This window comes from Diadema setosum, chromosome 12 (genome assembly GCF_964275005.1).
Source record: "Diadema setosum chromosome 12, eeDiaSeto1, whole genome shotgun sequence".
NCBI lineage: Eukaryota > Metazoa > Echinodermata > Echinoidea > Diadematoida > Diadematidae > Diadema > Diadema setosum.
This window is the reverse complement of record NC_092696.1, coordinates 2,569,876-2,588,053: the sequence shown is the minus strand read 5'-3', so window position 1 is coordinate 2,588,053 and position 18,178 is coordinate 2,569,876. Positions and strand designations below refer to the sequence as shown.

The following is an 18,178-nucleotide window of genomic DNA, read 5'->3' as shown; positions in this document are numbered from 1 at the left end:
AACACCTTTGACCATCACCTCGGGCATTTTTGACTGTTTTAAATGTATCTTGCATGGGTAATTCTTACTAATGCCGTCATTGTGCATCTTGTAGATAATGTAATTTTAATCATTGATGTTGCAGGACTGTGATAGACCTTTTAAAATTTCCTGTATGATTGTATATGTATTTATTATCAATATCACCACCATATCACTGCCATCTTCACCACCACTCCCACCACCACCACCATAATTACTACTACCACCATCACCACACCACCACAACCACCTCACCATCACACCACTTGGGCACTGTCACCAAAACCATCAAGACCACACCACCATCAATACTATCACGAGACTACCACCATCACATCACCACCACCATCATCACCCCACCACCACCACCATTAACCTTACCATCATTACCACCTCTACCACCATTACCATCATTCCACCACCACCACCACCACCACCACCACCACAATCACCACAATCATCACCCCTGGTGACCAATACATCATACAATGAGGCATTCTGCTCCAGCCCTCTCCCTTTATCAACAGCAATGCTAGGTAATTTGGGAGTCTGTCACTGTCAAGTAATGTACAACACAGCGGTTCAAAGACTTTTCTTCCACTTATTTTTAATGAGCCATAACGTAATGCACAGAAGAGTACATACACTGGATAAAGGTCTGGACTGTTTAACATAGCCATTCGGTAGCAATATTTCTTCTATTTAGTAGGAATATTACTTTGATTACTGCCAAGCGGTGAGGTACAGTTGCCTCTTGTTGGCACACAACGTATTACATGGCACGGTCATAAAAGAAATTCTGTATTCTCAAATTAACTACTGTATATCACAATGAACATGAATCTTTATGGGGTGGTGTGATGAATGACTGATATCAGCAAAATATCAGTAAAACAGAGAACTTCGAAAGACATCTACAGTACATTGAAGCAAATTGTTGCAGATAGAGACAGATGAAATCATAGATAAAATTATTTCAGAGGTGTTCAAAACACACAGAATTTAGAAATTGGAATACCATACAGAGACAAAGAGGCAAGAGGAACAAAAGAAAGAGAGAGAGAAAAAAGAGAAAATATTGAGAGATGCCGATTCCAAGCATGGGACAGACCGATATACCCAAGAGGACTGGTTTGGTGATATCTCACGCTATAGCAGCTGCTTAAATTGTGGTATAATTGGCTGAGAGAGTACAATCATATTTTAGTAGGTCTACCCTCTTTGATTCTGACTTGCAATATTGTACAATGTCATTCTGTTCAAATTTTTGCCAAATGAAAATAATGATAAAGGACAATAAGAGTAGTATAAACACATTTAGCTCAGGACAAAGAATAAACAGAATTTTAGTGATGGTCAAAGCCTCTACTACAGTGTAGATACATTTAGAAAAAAAAAGAAGAAGAAAGATTCTATTTACAGCTGTATCTTAACTTGCATTGAGATTGCTTCTTTATCCCATCCATCCAGAGTGTAAAGACTGAGTAGCATAGGGATAGCATGGAGTGGGAAGGCTGGCCCGGTTCAGATGTACGTATTCAAGAATCCCCAAAATGAATTGTGTACACCTTTATCACTGATCTCTCTGTGTAAGTACACACACACAGCCGAGGTATCTTGAATGCAGCTGAGCGTTACCGCTGAGCATACGCTTCAATGCACATATACTTGCTGATATGATAGGCACAATTTGTGGTTTTGAAATGTACCCCCGTGGGGCAGGAACAAAGATTGGTTCAATTGGGCCACCCACATCTCCCCATGCTACCAAGTCTTTAGAGCAATACCTTTCTAGTAACCCTAGAAGTTCTTTCTCTAGCAATACACAACTTATGCATCAATGCAAACAAATTCATTTAGTATTGTTATTACAATCACCTTAAACCAGTAGACTTTTACTGGTATCAACTGGTACACAGTGAAATTTCAACTGGTATCAACTGGTATCAGCTAGGACTTCAACTGGTATCAACTGGTTTCCATATGAATTGCTTATTTCTTTACTGGTAGATTGGAGTTGCCTACTGGCTTTAACTGGTACCAGTTAAAACCAGTACATGTAGATACCAGTTAAAATGTCTACTGGTTTCTACTGGCTTCTACTGGTTTTTTGACCTGGGAATCATTCATAATTTCACTTTACAGTCTTTGCCTTTTCTTACAAGTCATATACAATGTACTAATCTCTGCATGAATATCAGTCTTTGTACAGGTTCCACACTATATCCTGGCTACTTGTACATGGATAAATTTTAGCACTGGTGTATGAACCAATCCATTCTAAAGGTACATATCCCACATTTTGTCAGCTTTTATATGGCTACAATGAAGTTTCATGTTTCACATACATGTAGATACAATTGGTTTGAGTGACAACACTTGGTACCATGTATAGTTATTGCAAAATTGTACTCTATACTGTACATTGTTTTGGGTTGTTTTTGTTTGTTTGTTGTTTGTTTGTTTTTTGTTTTTTTGCTTCTTCTTTTTACTACCTTGTGGCATCAATCTTTGTTTTTGAAATACAGCTGTATAACTTTTTTAGTTTCTAATTTGCAGCGATAATAAAAACTACTGAAATGTCCAATCTAGACATGTTAGGTGTCTAAATTGAACCAGCAGAGGGCAGCAAAGTGAATAAAAGGTCTTAATTGAGGGAAGTAAAGTGTCATGACAAAAGGCTTGAACTGTACACTTTTCTCTGCAGAAAGTTCCATGTACTACCCACTAAACCACAACACATTACAAGCTCAGGACATTTAGTACACCGCGGAGTAACAGCGTTGGCTTTGAAATACTCTCTTAGTAATATAAGGTCGGCTCAAAATGCACATTATACATTTGGCTAATATATGAATAAACAGTATACAATTTCAGAAAATCATTCTCTTTTATATAAACCAAAGTCTGAGATCTTGATGCATTTTACAAACTTGATTGTGACAACAATTAATGGCATCTTACTGTTGGTGAAAATATCAACTGCTGATCAATTATCTTAAGCTACATTTTGTACTGAGATTGCTGGCAGAAAATATGTATACATATTGTAATAAATCAACATATTGCAGATAACTTTTATTTAAAAAAAAATCTATTTACTGCAGCAAATCTGAGGTTATACAAAGCAATACTTGAGATGATCCAAATAATCCAAGCTAGGAAGATAACTAGAATACATCAAAGACACCCGATTCACAATGTTGTGTCAGAAACTTATCAAGGGATTACAATTTGGTAGTACATGACTGATTTGTGCATAATTATGGTCACTGTATACTAGAATTCTTGGGGGTTGAAAGTAATAGAAAGTTGTGTGGCCATTTTAGCATGTTGACCATTCTTCACAGGTAGTTTATACATAGGGGTAATAATAATGATAGAGTTCTCGGGAAAAACAGTAACACTGAAGAGGCTACCCTGGATAATAAGACATATATATATACTGTAAAATGAGAAATGTTCACTTGCAGTTTAATTTCGCGAATTTCGCGAACGTGAAGATTCGCGAAATCAAAATGCATGCGAAAGTTCTTTTGTACACTATATGCATTGCATGCCAGTGGCAGTTCACGAAAATTTCATGCCGCAAGAAAGGCTGTCGGCTCCAATTCGCAAAAACTTCATGCCGCGAATATATAATGTTTTACAGTATACATTTTTTTTTTCTTTCGAGCAACTTTGTAAATGATGTGTGACATACTTTGGGAGCCAGGCGCCTTTGAGTGTTCTTATAAATAAATGGCATCAGATAAATGCTGTTAATCATCATATCATTATTACTTTTATCATCATCATTATAATAACATTTGATTACATTAGTACCCTGTCCTACAGAATGCTGTAGCAGAATATAAAAGCATATTTTATGTATAACAAGCATCATAGATAATAATCGAGTGTGCAAGATATCTACTGCTCTCCCCTCTACTGATGAAACACAACGATCGTACACTCCATAAGATAGCCAACTCTCAGTCGAAAAGTGAAACACTGCTGCTTGGAATTGTGGGATTTTTAAGGAGTGTGCCAACTAGCATTGAGCACGGATAATTTCCATATGAGCTGTACTTTCCCGATATGTTTGTGTAGGACCAAGACAGGCTAACACAATTAAAGAAAGGAGTTTTCTGTACAATATCATGAGTTAACCTAAGAATTGGTGCAGTGCATTAAACTGCATCAATAGCTACACCAAACCATCTGCAGGTTTATCTTTATTCGATTTCCAAAAGACTGTGCACAGCAAGTTTTCATCTCACCTCCCTGGTCACAGCGAGCAGTGGACTCGCACACAGCTCGCTCAGCTCCGCTCATGGGTCGCTACAAACTCGCTGTGACTGTGCATGTCCACAAATTATTGCGAGCTGCCTTTGTAAAAGGCTAACGCTTGTTCGATCTATACCTCCTCAATGCTACCGGGCTACAGCCACTTACGTTTTACCAGCGGCCGTATAAAATTGGGAGAGTTGATCATCTTATGGAGTGTACCGTCTTTGGAAACACACTCACGCCGAGACAATTGTCATCATTCATATATTTGAAGTAGAGAGGGATTTCGCTGATCCCTTTCAGAGTGGACATGTTTCCTACAGTGGGAGGTGTGTGAGAGGCTTATGGTAGCAGCCACCACATCAAATACTAGTACACCATGGTAATTCCTATAGGAAATATACAGTTCAACAGACTGGATCTTAAACTCTGTCCATATCATATGTGACTACCTATGGACAAGATGTCTGTGGAATTATTGCAATACAACTTGTAGTAGAAGTGAGGCAATTAAAGATAAAATCAAAACACACATCACCATAAAACTTACCATCAAGATGAAGGAGCCACATTTTAACTGGCATGAAAATCATGAAAATTACCCTTTATTCTTAAGTAGGAGATATCATAAGAAGAATGTGCGTGATAATAAGCAAAGGAAAAATCATTATTTAGTCTTTACATACATGCATACACACAACATCACTGACAAAGACATACTTTTGTAATAGCATTGTAGTAGTGATCTATACAGACATTTCTTAGAATTACATTGACAGGAAATACATGTATGAATTTTTACATTTGAACAGTGTCTGAAATACAAACGTTGCTTTTTGTTGTTGTTGTTGTTGTTTTGTTGTTGCATTGATCAACCTCTATTGGCCAAGTTGTCAGCATACAATATGTGATGTGCCTCCCCTTGAAAATCAGTTATCAACACACCCAAACTTGTTTTCGTGATAATACATGAATTATTTGTTAAAATATCAATCTTTTTTGCGTCTAACCAGTGTCTGAAATACAAACATAGCAATTTTGCATGGATCAAGCCCTTTTGATTGCATTGTAAGAATGCAAAATGTGATATGTCTTTCATTAAAAAAAACACTAACAAGCATCAAAACACAAACACATACACGCACACACACATACATACACACAAATAATGGTTATATGTGGATTACAATCTTTTTTCAGTTGAATTTTTACATGTCTGAGAAGTGTGTGAAATACCACACAAACATAACATTTCTGCATTGATCATACTCTTTTGGCTGAGTTGCAAACACGCACCATGTGATACCTCCTTCATGAAGAATAATTAGTATAAAATACATCAAAATATTTCTTCTTTCTTGATGATATATGAATCATTATTTTCACAGGGATAAGGAATGTGTGTATGAATAGGCTTACTTGAAATGATTAATGTGGGTGCACGTCATGAGACCGACACCCATGAGCCAAACAGCTCATGAGTCATACAGCCCATTAGTTCGATACTAAGCTAACAAGGCCCACGAGACCGAAAGATTAAGCTCCGTGTTGTATCTGTCGAACACGTGGGCTGTTTTTACCTAGTGTCGAACTCATGGGCTGTACGACTCGTGAGCTGTATGACTCATGGACCTGTTTTCAATGTCAAACTCGTGGGCTGTTTTTACCTAGTCAAGTAGTGTCGAACTCATGGGCTGTAGGACTTGTGAGCTGTATGACTCATGGACCTGTTTTCAATGTCAAACTCGTGGACTGTATGACTCGTGGGTGTCGGTCTAGTGGGATGAACCCCATTAATGTTCCTGCACATTTATTTGCTGCAGGATAGTTACCAGAAATAGTAATAATATCACCAAGAATATGAAAGAAAAAAAGCAAGAGGAAAAGATCTTGGACATACAAATAATAGGACCATTCATGGCCAACAAAACTGATTCTTCATTCTTCAGCAAAGAGCTCACAAATTTTGAGGTCCTTTCACCTCATATAATGCCAATATAAATGTAGAGACACTGATACAAAGGGAATATTTTTCCTCGATTTCATCTGCTAATTAATTTCACAATTTCCCAATCTAACCAAATCAGATTTAATAATTTCTAAGCGGAAAAATGAGCAAAGAAAATGGGATTCTATCGGGATTCGAACCCGAGACCTCCGGATTGTTAGCCCAGTGCTCTACCGACTTAGCCACAGAAAGCCCTAGTTCACTAACAGGGTTCGTCCCAAAACCCTAAATTCTCAATGCTCGGATGGTCAGAAGCTTAAGTGGAGTAATATCTGATGAACAGAAAGGTATAATTTTCATTAAACTAGCGACAACATTTATGGAATTCTAAAGATTCACAAACTAATGAGCAAATTAGCTTGAAACATTATATCAAGGTGTAATTGTGCAACTGGCTGGTGCAAAAAATATTAACTTCATGTTTAGGGGTCAAAAACTGAACTACAAGCGATTCCCCTTTAACATCATAATCTGTGAGTTATTGTGACTCAAAATCCATGAAGGAAACACATTTTCTGTTTTTGTCTTTATTTCCTAAACAGAAATTTAGCAAAGATTTGTGCATAAAAGCAACGTGGGGGGCCATGACATCATCCCTTCTAATTTGCATATGTTTGCTGCTAACACTGTATGATGAAAATGTGAAGAAAAACAATAAATCCAACAAACTTCTTGTTCAACATTTAACTTTGACATCCTGTACTAACGTTTGACTTTATCTAGCCCAGTCAATATGCGTATGGTTTAGAACTTTACTTCAGAGCCCTTTTATGTCTCACTACATGTATTTTGACATAGGTAAAGAAAATCATACATCTTTATACACACTATAATACAGGATATCATAAAAATAAAAATTGAAAAAGACAGCAGTTTACTTTACATGGAAGGCATAATAAAAAGAGAGATTTTTTTTTTCTTTTTTTCTGAAATCAGCCATATTTGCTGTTTCCCCTTAATTTTTTTTTTTTTTTTTTTTTTTTTTTTTTTTTTTTTAAGAATAAGTCAACAGAGTTAGACACACAACAAATCCAGGCATTTAAAAAATGCACTGATATGCACTTTTGACTGCCACCATTACTAAGGCAATTATAGTGTGTAAACATAAGTTTGTTGTGATTTGATGCCATGTATTATGTCATGCTAAGCTATTTTCTTTTAGACTCAAGTACTTATTGCTGATTATTATGGGCGGCAAGGGTACTGATTCTAATACCAACCTTGAAATCAGAAACATTCATTTCCACTGGTTTGGGGAAAGATGACTTGAGCATCCAGTTAAATGTCAATATCTTTCATTTTTTTCCCATTTCTTTCTGGAGAAATTGTGAATTTGGTCTAGTAACTACCCTATGTAAATACTTTCTGCTGATTTGGTTGCTTTAAGTTTTGAAGTTTTCAATAATTGAATGTTTTAAGCAATGATAAAGACGCCCTCTCCGTTACATTGCTAATATTTTGTATCAGCCCACAGTGCAGGAGTGAAAGCTAAAGTTACAAGCACTAACCACAAACAGATAAACCTCAGACAAAGCCATTCTCTTTACATTGTTTCATATGTTGCACACTAAACAACTTTCAGCTTCAGTGATCTCTTTTCATTCTCCTTTACAGTACATGCTCTATATAAAGGTTGCAACAGTTGGCATCAAACACATTACACATCTCAAGAGATTAGTTGAGTTGTTATTGTACAAACAAATATGCCTGTACATGATATGCAAAACAAAAAACAAACAAAAACAAAAACAAACAAAAACTTTTACATGCTTCAGATTAGGTTTGTATGATACATCTTTGAACTCCTATTTTTTCTGCACTTTTTTTTTTTTTTTTTCGGGGGGGGGGGGGGGAGGGGGTGTAACCCGATTTCCTCTTTTAGCAAGAGATATGCATCAATATTATCCAGTCACTGAAGAAGTTACATACAGTGTGGTTATTTGCTGTTATACAATTGCAATAACTCATAAAACAATATGCATAACCTTACAACTTGCCTCAACAATACAGATTCATTACAAATCAATTTTTCAGAGACTAAATACTGAATAAATGCATCAGTGAAAGGGAAAATATACTGACAACATACAGCATGGCATGTGTTACCCAAGGCAGAAAATTTGCTGAAATTGGACTTTATATTGGACAACAAAGGTGTAAAAAGGTAAGAACACAAAGTTTGGTAACTTTGAAGGTTTTAACTCCTCGTATTTCAGAAGTATATACCTGTTCATACCGTAGCTGATGGATGGGGTGGGCTTCATGCATTGTTTCATTAAAGACACTGTAAAAAAAACTGGAGTGTATACAGTCAGTGTGGAGAAGGTCAAATGCAATGGTCATCATATTCCACATCACATAGTGACAGCTTTGAGGATGGCACTCACTCTGATAGATGTATCTTTCTAAGGAGGGCATGGCAGCCACCTGTAGCCAGGTTTTGGTCTCAGGAATTCATGTCTGTCTGCACTTTCTTCTCAAGTCACAATAAAAAGAAGTGGATTCTAGCTCTTCAAACCATCCTAGTATTTGAAGTGTGACAAACTGGAGACATTTTCCACATCCCCCACCCCCTCCCCTCCCCTCCCCTCCCCTCCCCTCCCCTCCCCTCCCCTCCCCCCTAAAAAAAAGTGGGGGGATGACAAGTTCTTGGGCTGATATACAAATTATGCAAATGTATCACATGATATTTTTATACAATGGCACATATGAATAGACTTAAAATCGGCCAATTTTGCCACAATTTATCTTTGATTGTCTCCTCAAGCTCTGTTAACATGCTGACTGATTTTATTTCACATTGCTACAGTCAAAAATAATTTGGCACTTTTGTAAGTGCTATTACCACATTACTCCATTTGAACAAAGTCCCTGCAGCAAGTGTCTGCAATGAAACTCTCAGCTATGAAGTGTTACTATCATGTAGCCATCTGGTACTCAATATTTTTCAAACACTGGCAGTGGCCATTTTGAGCTTCCTGTCTTAAATCCATTATACCTCCTATAGTTTGCGATAGCGATAAAGGTGTATCTGCTCTGAAGCATACATTCTTGCACTGATCAAAGCTGCCATGGTTTGCAGCCGGGCTAAATGAGAAACGAAAGTGACTCCGCACGGACACAGCATCAAACGATGGTAAGGCGCTTCACAAAAAAGGTTGCAGTTCCAAAACGTCGGTCGGGATGCGGTTGCCAGGCAACCAAAGAGCTTCATGTCAAGATGGACTGCCTGGAGTCTACTGGCTGCTGGAAGGAGGCGCTGGGTGTGTCCAGGGAGGGTGGCGGAGGGGGGAGGCTCGGTAGCATGTCTAGGGGTATCAGAGACTTGTGATGGAGGTACTCATTGAACCGAGCCACGGCGTATTCCTACAAGGAGCAAACAGACATAATACACTCTGGTAAGAGACAGGATTTATGCATCACTCAAGCATTCTTTACGTAGGAAGGCAACTTTATTGTTACAATCCCCCCATTATCAAAGATATCAGAGGTAAAATCACATAGTTGCCAGGGAATAATTTTCCTGATATCGCATAGCAATTTGCTATGCATTTTGCTATGCATGCTATACAAAATGTACAATATATACAAGATTTGCATAGCATTTTCATTTCATGAACTAATATACCATTTTGTTCAAAATGTATGTCCACTGACGAAAATTGCCATTCAATTTTTGAGAAGGAAAATTATTCCCTGCTTCCAATGGTAGAAGATGTCAATAAATCTTGTAGATAAAGTGCAGAAAACACTGACCATTTCAATCTTATATGAGACGTTGAACAAAGTACCACTGGCAAAGGGGATAATCAAATTCAAATGGTCATCAATATAAACGAATTTTACTTGAAAAGTTCTGGTCCTTGAGGAGAATTTATAGAAAAAGGATTTTGCTCTCTCTTTTTGTTTGCATTCAGTGACCATCAATTTTCGACTTTGAATGCATGTACAACAGAAAAAAAAATAGTCTATAATCCATCTTTTCGAAATGATCTGAAAGAATTTGTTCTCATGACTAAGACTTCAATAACCCTTTGAGTCTGAGACATCACACTGCTGTTGATTGGTGCCGTTTCTTTGAAGTGTGAATCTAATAATGATAAAAAAGAAGAAGTGATGTTTACATGTTCTTGTCGAAAATGAAATATAAAATTAAATTGAAATTGAATGATAAAATGATAATAATAAGGTCTTCTTTACCCAGGGTAGCCTCTTCAGTGTTGCGACTGCTCCACCAAAGGGCCCTGCCATTATTATTACCCTAGCATTGCCAGGTACCCATTTATACACCTGGGTCGAGAAGAGCATTGTGGGTAAAAACATCTTGTCCATGGACTAAGCACTGGGCGGGGTAACTGCCAAATGATATTTTTTTTACATTTTTGTCATTGAACTCTCTTATCCACACCAAACAAAATACATCCGATGGAGAAAATACAATAGGATGCACTTTAAATAATTGTAGTGTTTTTTTTTTCTGTATTAAAAGATTTGCTGATTGGAACATAGGAGTTGCTCAGTCACTGAAAACACAGGCAATATTAATGAAACATTAGCTATTCAACACACATTTCAAATTTAGCAACTCTAAATTTGTTTGTTTGTTTGTTGTTTTTTGTTGTTTACAAACAGGTAAACTGGGTGGAATGTGTCATGTAAAACAAAGAATGTGTTTGTAAGCCTGGATTGCAGATGATGGTCCAGGTAACAGACAGATCACAGACTGACAGGAAATACAAGCCAGTCCCATTGAATAGACACATTGAATGAACAACCAGTCACTTTGCTGGTAGATTGGATCATATTGAATGGCACTAAAGACGTAGAAGGGAATAGTAGTAATTGGATAGGAGCAATTGGATAACAATGAACAGATGATGATCATACAAAATGGACTCATTGATCAATGGGTCACATTGAATGGACTGTAACATTGAATGGATATGAAGTATATTGAACTGACAAAGAATCATACTGAATGAAAAGAATCAGAATGAATGGATACTCCCGGGCACTCCACTCACGCAATCACGGACCTCCTCTGAATATCAGGAAGGCGCGTAGACTCCGTCAGCGTTTTCTCTGTAAGATCTCCGCCAGCTCTCTGAATTCTTAGCCAGCCTCTCAAGAGATCTGTCGTTCCAAAAGCACAATCAAATATGGTATGAACCTGCCACCCCACCCCCACGGCGTCAGTTAACCATGTCATATTCCTCGCCACCACTCATGACACGGTTCGCTCCTGAGATGCTAAACATCCACACATTTCCCGTTGTGACATGACATGCCATTTGGATCAGTCTCTCGTATGAAGATACCATTCATTTGATCATTGCTTACCGACATAACCACATAAGTATGTTCACATACATACTGTGTAAATCAAAGCAGGGAGCTAACACCTCCCCGATCATAGTACCTGAACTCACAAGTTCTATTTCTACTGATGTAGATAGTGCTAGTATCTTACATTCAGGACCTACCTTTAAAACTATTCTTCCCGCTAACATATAATATCAAGATAGTTACGGTATGACTTTCCCGTGTCATTTAATTGTGTTCCCTTCTCTAACTTTCTCCTTCATTCACAACTGAATTACATTCTGTCTGCTTTCAGATACATTTTTCATCACTTAGAAGTGACGGAATGCAGTGAACAATTTGTTTATATCAGACTTCTATCAGCTCAAATTGAATCTATGTGCTCTACTATTACATTGCCAGCAGGAGAGCCCCGGCATAGTCCTATGCATTCAAATTTGTGTTAGGAAACATTTTTTCTCTACAGGATACTGCCTATAGCATTGTTTTGTATTAGAGGCATTATATTTCGGTCCTTGGCAATCTTCATCTCCACTGATCACAAATCTCTCCACATTCTCAGTTGGGCAATTCCACGGTATATAGGTCACAGGTGCCAAAAATTCAAAATGATATTTGTTTCAAACACCATACATTTTCAGACAATACATGAGTTGAAGTTTTAAGAATCATTATGTTTTTCAATAAAAGGGGCCATTTTGATTTTCAAAATGGCTGCCAAAATATACCTATAACTCAGTGGTAAAAAGAGTGTATTGTCACATAACTTACTCTCTGTATAACCACTTTACTAGTACTCTAAACAACAATCTTTTATATGTATGCAGTTACCAGAGAAGTCTTTTACCACATGATAGGAAAAAAAAGCTGGTTGATTTACAGAATTTGATAAAAACTTTTAATTAGTTTGACAATGAGGGATGTAACGTCAGGTACCAAAAACAAGGAATTTTTAACTTTATTCATCAAAGAAAGTGAGCTGTATGATGTAACTTGGGATTTCTAATGTATGCCCATATCAGTGCCTTTCTTTTAATACCAGAAATAAGGATACTTGGCATACTGGAGAGTCAAAATGAACACTTCAAAATGTGTAACGTCAGTTACCGAAACGTCATACATGAGTATGTAACGTCAGTTACCATGACAGTAATTTTAACTGAGGCAAATTTTTTGACTTAAGGCCATTTCAATACATATGGGAAGTCAAAGATTATCAACAAAGAGCAGCAATCCCTTTGATAGGGAATGATGTCATCACCATGGTATGTCCATGGATACATTTTTTTTTTTCATTTTATTTTATTTTTTTAAAAGTTTATCTATTTATTTATGTATAATAATTACCTTTTTGGGGGGGGGGGGCTTGAGGTTTTGATTTTCGATTCAGCACAAGTTTAAGATTAAAACATCTGGAAGTTTAGGTTTACCACATGCAATATATGCACTCAAATTACTATACAGTACATTCACAGTCCTACGGGATGATAAAGCTACCAAAGTTTGTAGGCCTAATCAATGACGTGGTTGCATGGTAACCACCTCTTCGATACAAAAGCTTGTGTACAGCTGTACATGTATACCAACAGTTTTATAATCTTTACTTATGATTGCTTTTGCTAGCATTTTTCTTCTTTTCTGGAAGCTTAGTGAAGTTTCAACCTCAAGGCAATATACACAGATATATTTCTTCGCTTGTACTTAAATGTGTGATTTAGTAAATGTGGCACATCTTGTATTATGGTACATACATAAGGCATGTACTGTCATTACTGTTTAAAACTTAACACTTATGTTGTTCAATGTTTAACACTGATGTTGCTCAAAGTGAGTCTAGGTGATTCTAGGGGGAAAAAAATTGTTCATATTTGTTGATTACTTTATTTCATTCATGCAGGGACATTTTGTAATACATCATAATTATGAACAGGAGGATTCGTTTATATTGATCTTAGATTTTTTTCGTTGCAAAGTCCTATTTCTTGGTATCTGGGATGTATTTGCAAGCCTTGATACATCAGTGAAAAGGAAAAGAAACATTACTTCAAGCAAGGAATAAACCAATAATGCTCTTTTGACAAAAAAAAAGCGTAATGTTTCTTCTTCACAGAGAAATATTAAAAGTGCAACACATTTCATTTAAATCAATTGATGATGGAGATCATTTTTTTATTTATTTATGGCCCTAACAATGCCTTGAAGGAGAAGGAGTAAAATACAGAAAAGAAGAAGAAATATTTTATATCACAGTAGATTTCATACATATTTAGGCATATTTATGAGTTGATATGTGTTTTTTCCCCATGACCTGAAAGATATTTTTTTTACACACAAAAATATCCGTGTTTTGTGTAGTACTGCAGGGTATTATGGGTGGGGCACTCTAGATAGAAACTTTCCTGTTCATTAAAAAAAACAAAAACAAAACAAAACAAAACCTTAGTTATCATGTCAATATATATCTATACTTGGAACTGCTGAATCTAAATGGCTCTGTGTAATCAGAACTGTTGAATAAGCATTCAATCTTAAGACAAATGTCAAGAAATATCCTCTGGTGCATTTACATTATTTTTGCCCAACTGTGCTATGGCATTGGGGGGGGGGGGGGTTGCCCCCTAAGGGGCCCCACCCCATTTGTGTCTTTAGATTTTGTTTTAATTTGTTGCTAAGTAATTGCCTGGGATTGTTACTGGTATAATGCAGCAGGAATAACCTGTTAAATAAATTAGTTCTCTGTAAACCCCATAACAAAAGTATGTGTAACATCAGTTACGTAACGTCAGTTACTGACATGTTTACCTTTAAGTTTTCATAGAACACAAAGAAAATGGACGAATGTTTCATTTCATTTGTCTATTCATAATTGATGAACCAAGGTATGATGCCATATCAAACAAATCATTCTGAAAGGTCAGAATTATAAAATATCACAAAACTATTCCCAATCATGATTTTGCATATATGTAAACCCTATGGCAAATGTAAGCGTAACGTCAGTCACATAACGTCAGTTACGTAACGTCAGTTACCATCATGCCTTCACTGAAATTGGCATGGTGCTAAAAGGAAATATCTAAAGTGCACATTATTTTGCACACCTGTTCCTAAGAACCTAGGTGTATTGCCATATCAAACAATAAAGGCTAGAAGCCAGGGACATGACATATTTCCATTTAAATCTACACCATAATTTCCCATGTCCTTTTTCCGTAACGTCAGTTACCGACACATTTTCACTTGCTATGTGATAAAAAATGTAGTTTGTGAGAAAATCTTTCCACCTATTTCTTCATTCTCATAAACTCATTCATCAATGCTAATTGCAAGCCCCAGGTGCTTTCGATGACAAAACTGCAACGTAAACAATTTCATGAAAATCCTTCAGCGTAACGTCAGTTACCGTGGAATTGCCCAGTTGATGTTCTCCTCCACATAGCCATCACGCCATAGGACCATCACACAAACAAACTACAATTTCTACTTCAACTAAAAGAAGAAAAAGAAGAAGAAAAAGAAGAAAACACTAAACGATGAGAAAAGCGGAATTTGTACCATGTCCTAAACTTGTTCCTCCTCACATTGATCTATCAATCTGACCCGCCCGACCTGCCCCAGGTAAATTTCCATAACCAACCCAGCAGCTCATAATTTATTTCAATTTGACATGCTTCCTACAAATTAAGTCATTACCAGTGTTTTAAAAATCTAATCTTTGCCATATCAACTCATACTGTAGCTATTAAAAACCAAAGCTTTTTTTTTAACGCAATGGATACTTCGCTGTAATCATCTGCCTTTTGACACACCAAAGGTAAAGGTAAACCAAAGATTTTACATTTTTACAACACTCATTTTCTTCTTAAACCTACTGCATAATATACAGGTTAGAGGGGGAAAGATTTGGACTTATTGTTTCCTCAAAGGAAAACTGAAAATGCACAACAAAAGTGCACAGTAAGAGGAGTGCCTTTTCTTGACTTGAAATGTAGGAAAAAAAAATAATCACGGTGTGTCTACCAAGAGTGTAGGTGAGCAGCAACAAATATTGCTATGGTTGAAGCATTTTAATATTCAATCTAATTGGGCTCTCATAGAACCAGCAACCTATACAAGAAAAGAAATATCTAATCGAATACACATCCCAAGCAGTGCCATGAAATCTGCAAAGTCTGAAACAGACCCTCGGCTATGCGTGCAATTTCATCACAAAATGAGGAAATCATCTTTACGACTTGCTTTAATAATGAGTAGTACAATTTTTTTTTATGAAGCCTGTGTACAAGAGACTAACTAATCTATTTATAGAAGTTTACACCATCACCTGGTTATAGAAAGAAGGCATGATCTCCATGTGGTAATCATGTGAAGTGTGTTACTGCTGGGTGATCTCCTAGCATGAAATGTTGCAGGAATCTAAAATCCTCATGTAAAAGTTAACAGCTGGTTTGAAAAAAAAAAAATGAATTTGAGAACTGTTTGAATAAAATCTGGCAAGTAAGGAAGTTGCAGCTTTCATTTCCATGATCACAAGAGGGCAGTAGACAAACTTGCATGAGTTGTGGAAGCTGTCTGTAGTCTTTGTTCTGTTTTTGTTTTTTCTCATCATCATGACATAGAAATGTCTTCTCCTTGGAATACGATACAGCCAGACTAAGCAACCAGGGGTCTGTTTCACTAAGCTCTAAAATTATCCCTTTAAAGTTTATTCAAATAATCTTATTTATCAACAATATTCATCGAATTAATCAGTCATCATAAGTTCAAGAAGTACTGACTGTAACCCATCTCCCCTCCAAAAAAAAAAAAAAAAAAAAAAAATGACTTTAAATTCCATATTCCTTGCCTAATTTGATTCTCATTTAGAGAGATGAATTATTACACCATTTAATTTATATGCTAGCATCAAAATGACTTCAAAGGAAGTATATGCCATAATGGAGTTCCTCTGTGAGTATGAGAAGAAAAAAGTTATTTGTACAAACTGGTATTGTGTTTTTAAATTCACTGAGATAAACATCATCTGTGATATAATGATTATTCATGAAATCCTCATAAACGCTGCTTGCCAGCACATCCACCTGACAGAAAGCATGGTTTTTGGCATTATTGATCGGAAAAGTTTAACACAGTGTACATTCTATGCACATTAATAAATTGGATGCTTCATCAAGTGTCAATTGACAGACCATTCTGGTCACCTGGTCTATGCAAGTTGATTCTTCCTTTAAAACCTGACTGATGAATTCAATACCTTCTAACAAAGGGGGGGGGGGGGGGGGGCTATGCACTATGCCACTTTGAGAATAAATGAAGTGCTTTGAAGGACAAGTTCACCTTCATAGACATGTGGATTGAGTGAATGCAGCAATATTAGTAAAACACATCAGCGGGAGTTTGAGGAAAATCGCACAATCTGTTCAAAAGCTATGAATTTTTGAAGCTTCTGCTATCCACAAGTCACTGCTGGATGAGAAGACTACTACAGCTTGTGATGTCACATGTACAGGATGATATCAAGAAAATATAAAGAGAATTCAACATATTTTCACTTTCCTCAAATAATAAAATGGTTAGAATACTTGACTTGCCTCTTTCAGAAGGCATGGGGGATAATCTTATGCTTAAACATATATACCACTGACAAGTCCAGGAAATGTGCACTTTTTCCAAAAAATAAACTTTCGTTAAATTCTTTTTATATTTTCCTTATATCATTCTATGCATGTGACATCATAGTCTTCTAATCCAGCAGTAACTGCACAGATACCTTAAAAATTCATAACATTTGAACAGATTATCCGATTTTCCCCAAATTTCAAATGACGTGTTCTACTAATATCACTGCATTTACTCAATCCCCATATACAGTGTACATGTGGGTGGATCTGTCCTTCAACCGACTGAAAAAAAAAAAAGAAGAAAAAGAAAAAAAAAGTCATTTGAACCCATGTGCACATAAGCTAAATGACTTTTCCAAACTGGCTTATGAATATCCTTGGTTGCCATAGCATAGCCATTACACTGTACATTTGCTTGAGTGGTATGCACAGGTATGACAAGTGTGTTTAGACTGTACACAGCACACTGTAGACAGCACACTGTATGTAGCACACACACTGTACAACATGTGCGTGTGGTATGAGTGAGTGAGGCACACAAATGAGATCACAAACGATGTCAGTCTCCAAACCACCAATGATTGCAAAAATGCATGAAAATAAGAAAAAAAAAATGTCTCAATGTCTCACACTGTCTCAAGTTCAAGCAATGTCCACATTGCATGAAGTATTAACACTGAAGACCAACAAAAAACAACAAGCCCATTATAGAATGTAAAACAGAATTCTTTAGACACCCATCCATCAGCTAAAGCTGACAGTATCACTGATGTTTCCATCACAGCATTTTTTCTACACACACACACACACACACACACACACAAAGGCAATGTACACCTCAAAGGAATAATAGCCAACATTTCTCCAAAAACTATAGCCTTAAATTCACGAAGGTGGTACAATCTTTGTCCATGGTTTAAACCAGGGACAAAGA

The 18,178-nt window shown here is 36.7% G+C and overlaps 1 protein-coding gene and 1 long non-coding RNA gene across 2 annotated transcripts in view; both read right to left on the bottom strand.

The window, feature by feature from the left end:
• Nucleotides 1-611: 611 nt before the first annotated feature.
• Nucleotides 612-8,861, bottom strand: LOC140236132 (uncharacterized). The gene is made up of 2 exons (XR_011901755.1): nucleotides 6,021-8,861; nucleotides 612-5,925 (listed from the first exon to the last, which is right to left on the bottom strand). It is a non-coding gene; the product is annotated as an uncharacterized lncRNA (long non-coding RNA).
• A 68-nt stretch (nucleotides 8,862-8,929) lies between these two features.
• Nucleotides 8,930-18,178, bottom strand: part of LOC140236364 (choline/ethanolamine kinase-like) — a 42,639-nt gene continuing 33,390 nt past the window's right edge. Inside the window, exon 10 of the mRNA XM_072316319.1 lies at nucleotides 8,930-9,667. Within this exon, the coding sequence (XP_072172420.1) occupies nucleotides 9,512-9,667 (156 nt within the window). The 3' untranslated portion in view covers nucleotides 8,930-9,511. The remainder of the gene's footprint in view (nucleotides 9,668-18,178) is intronic.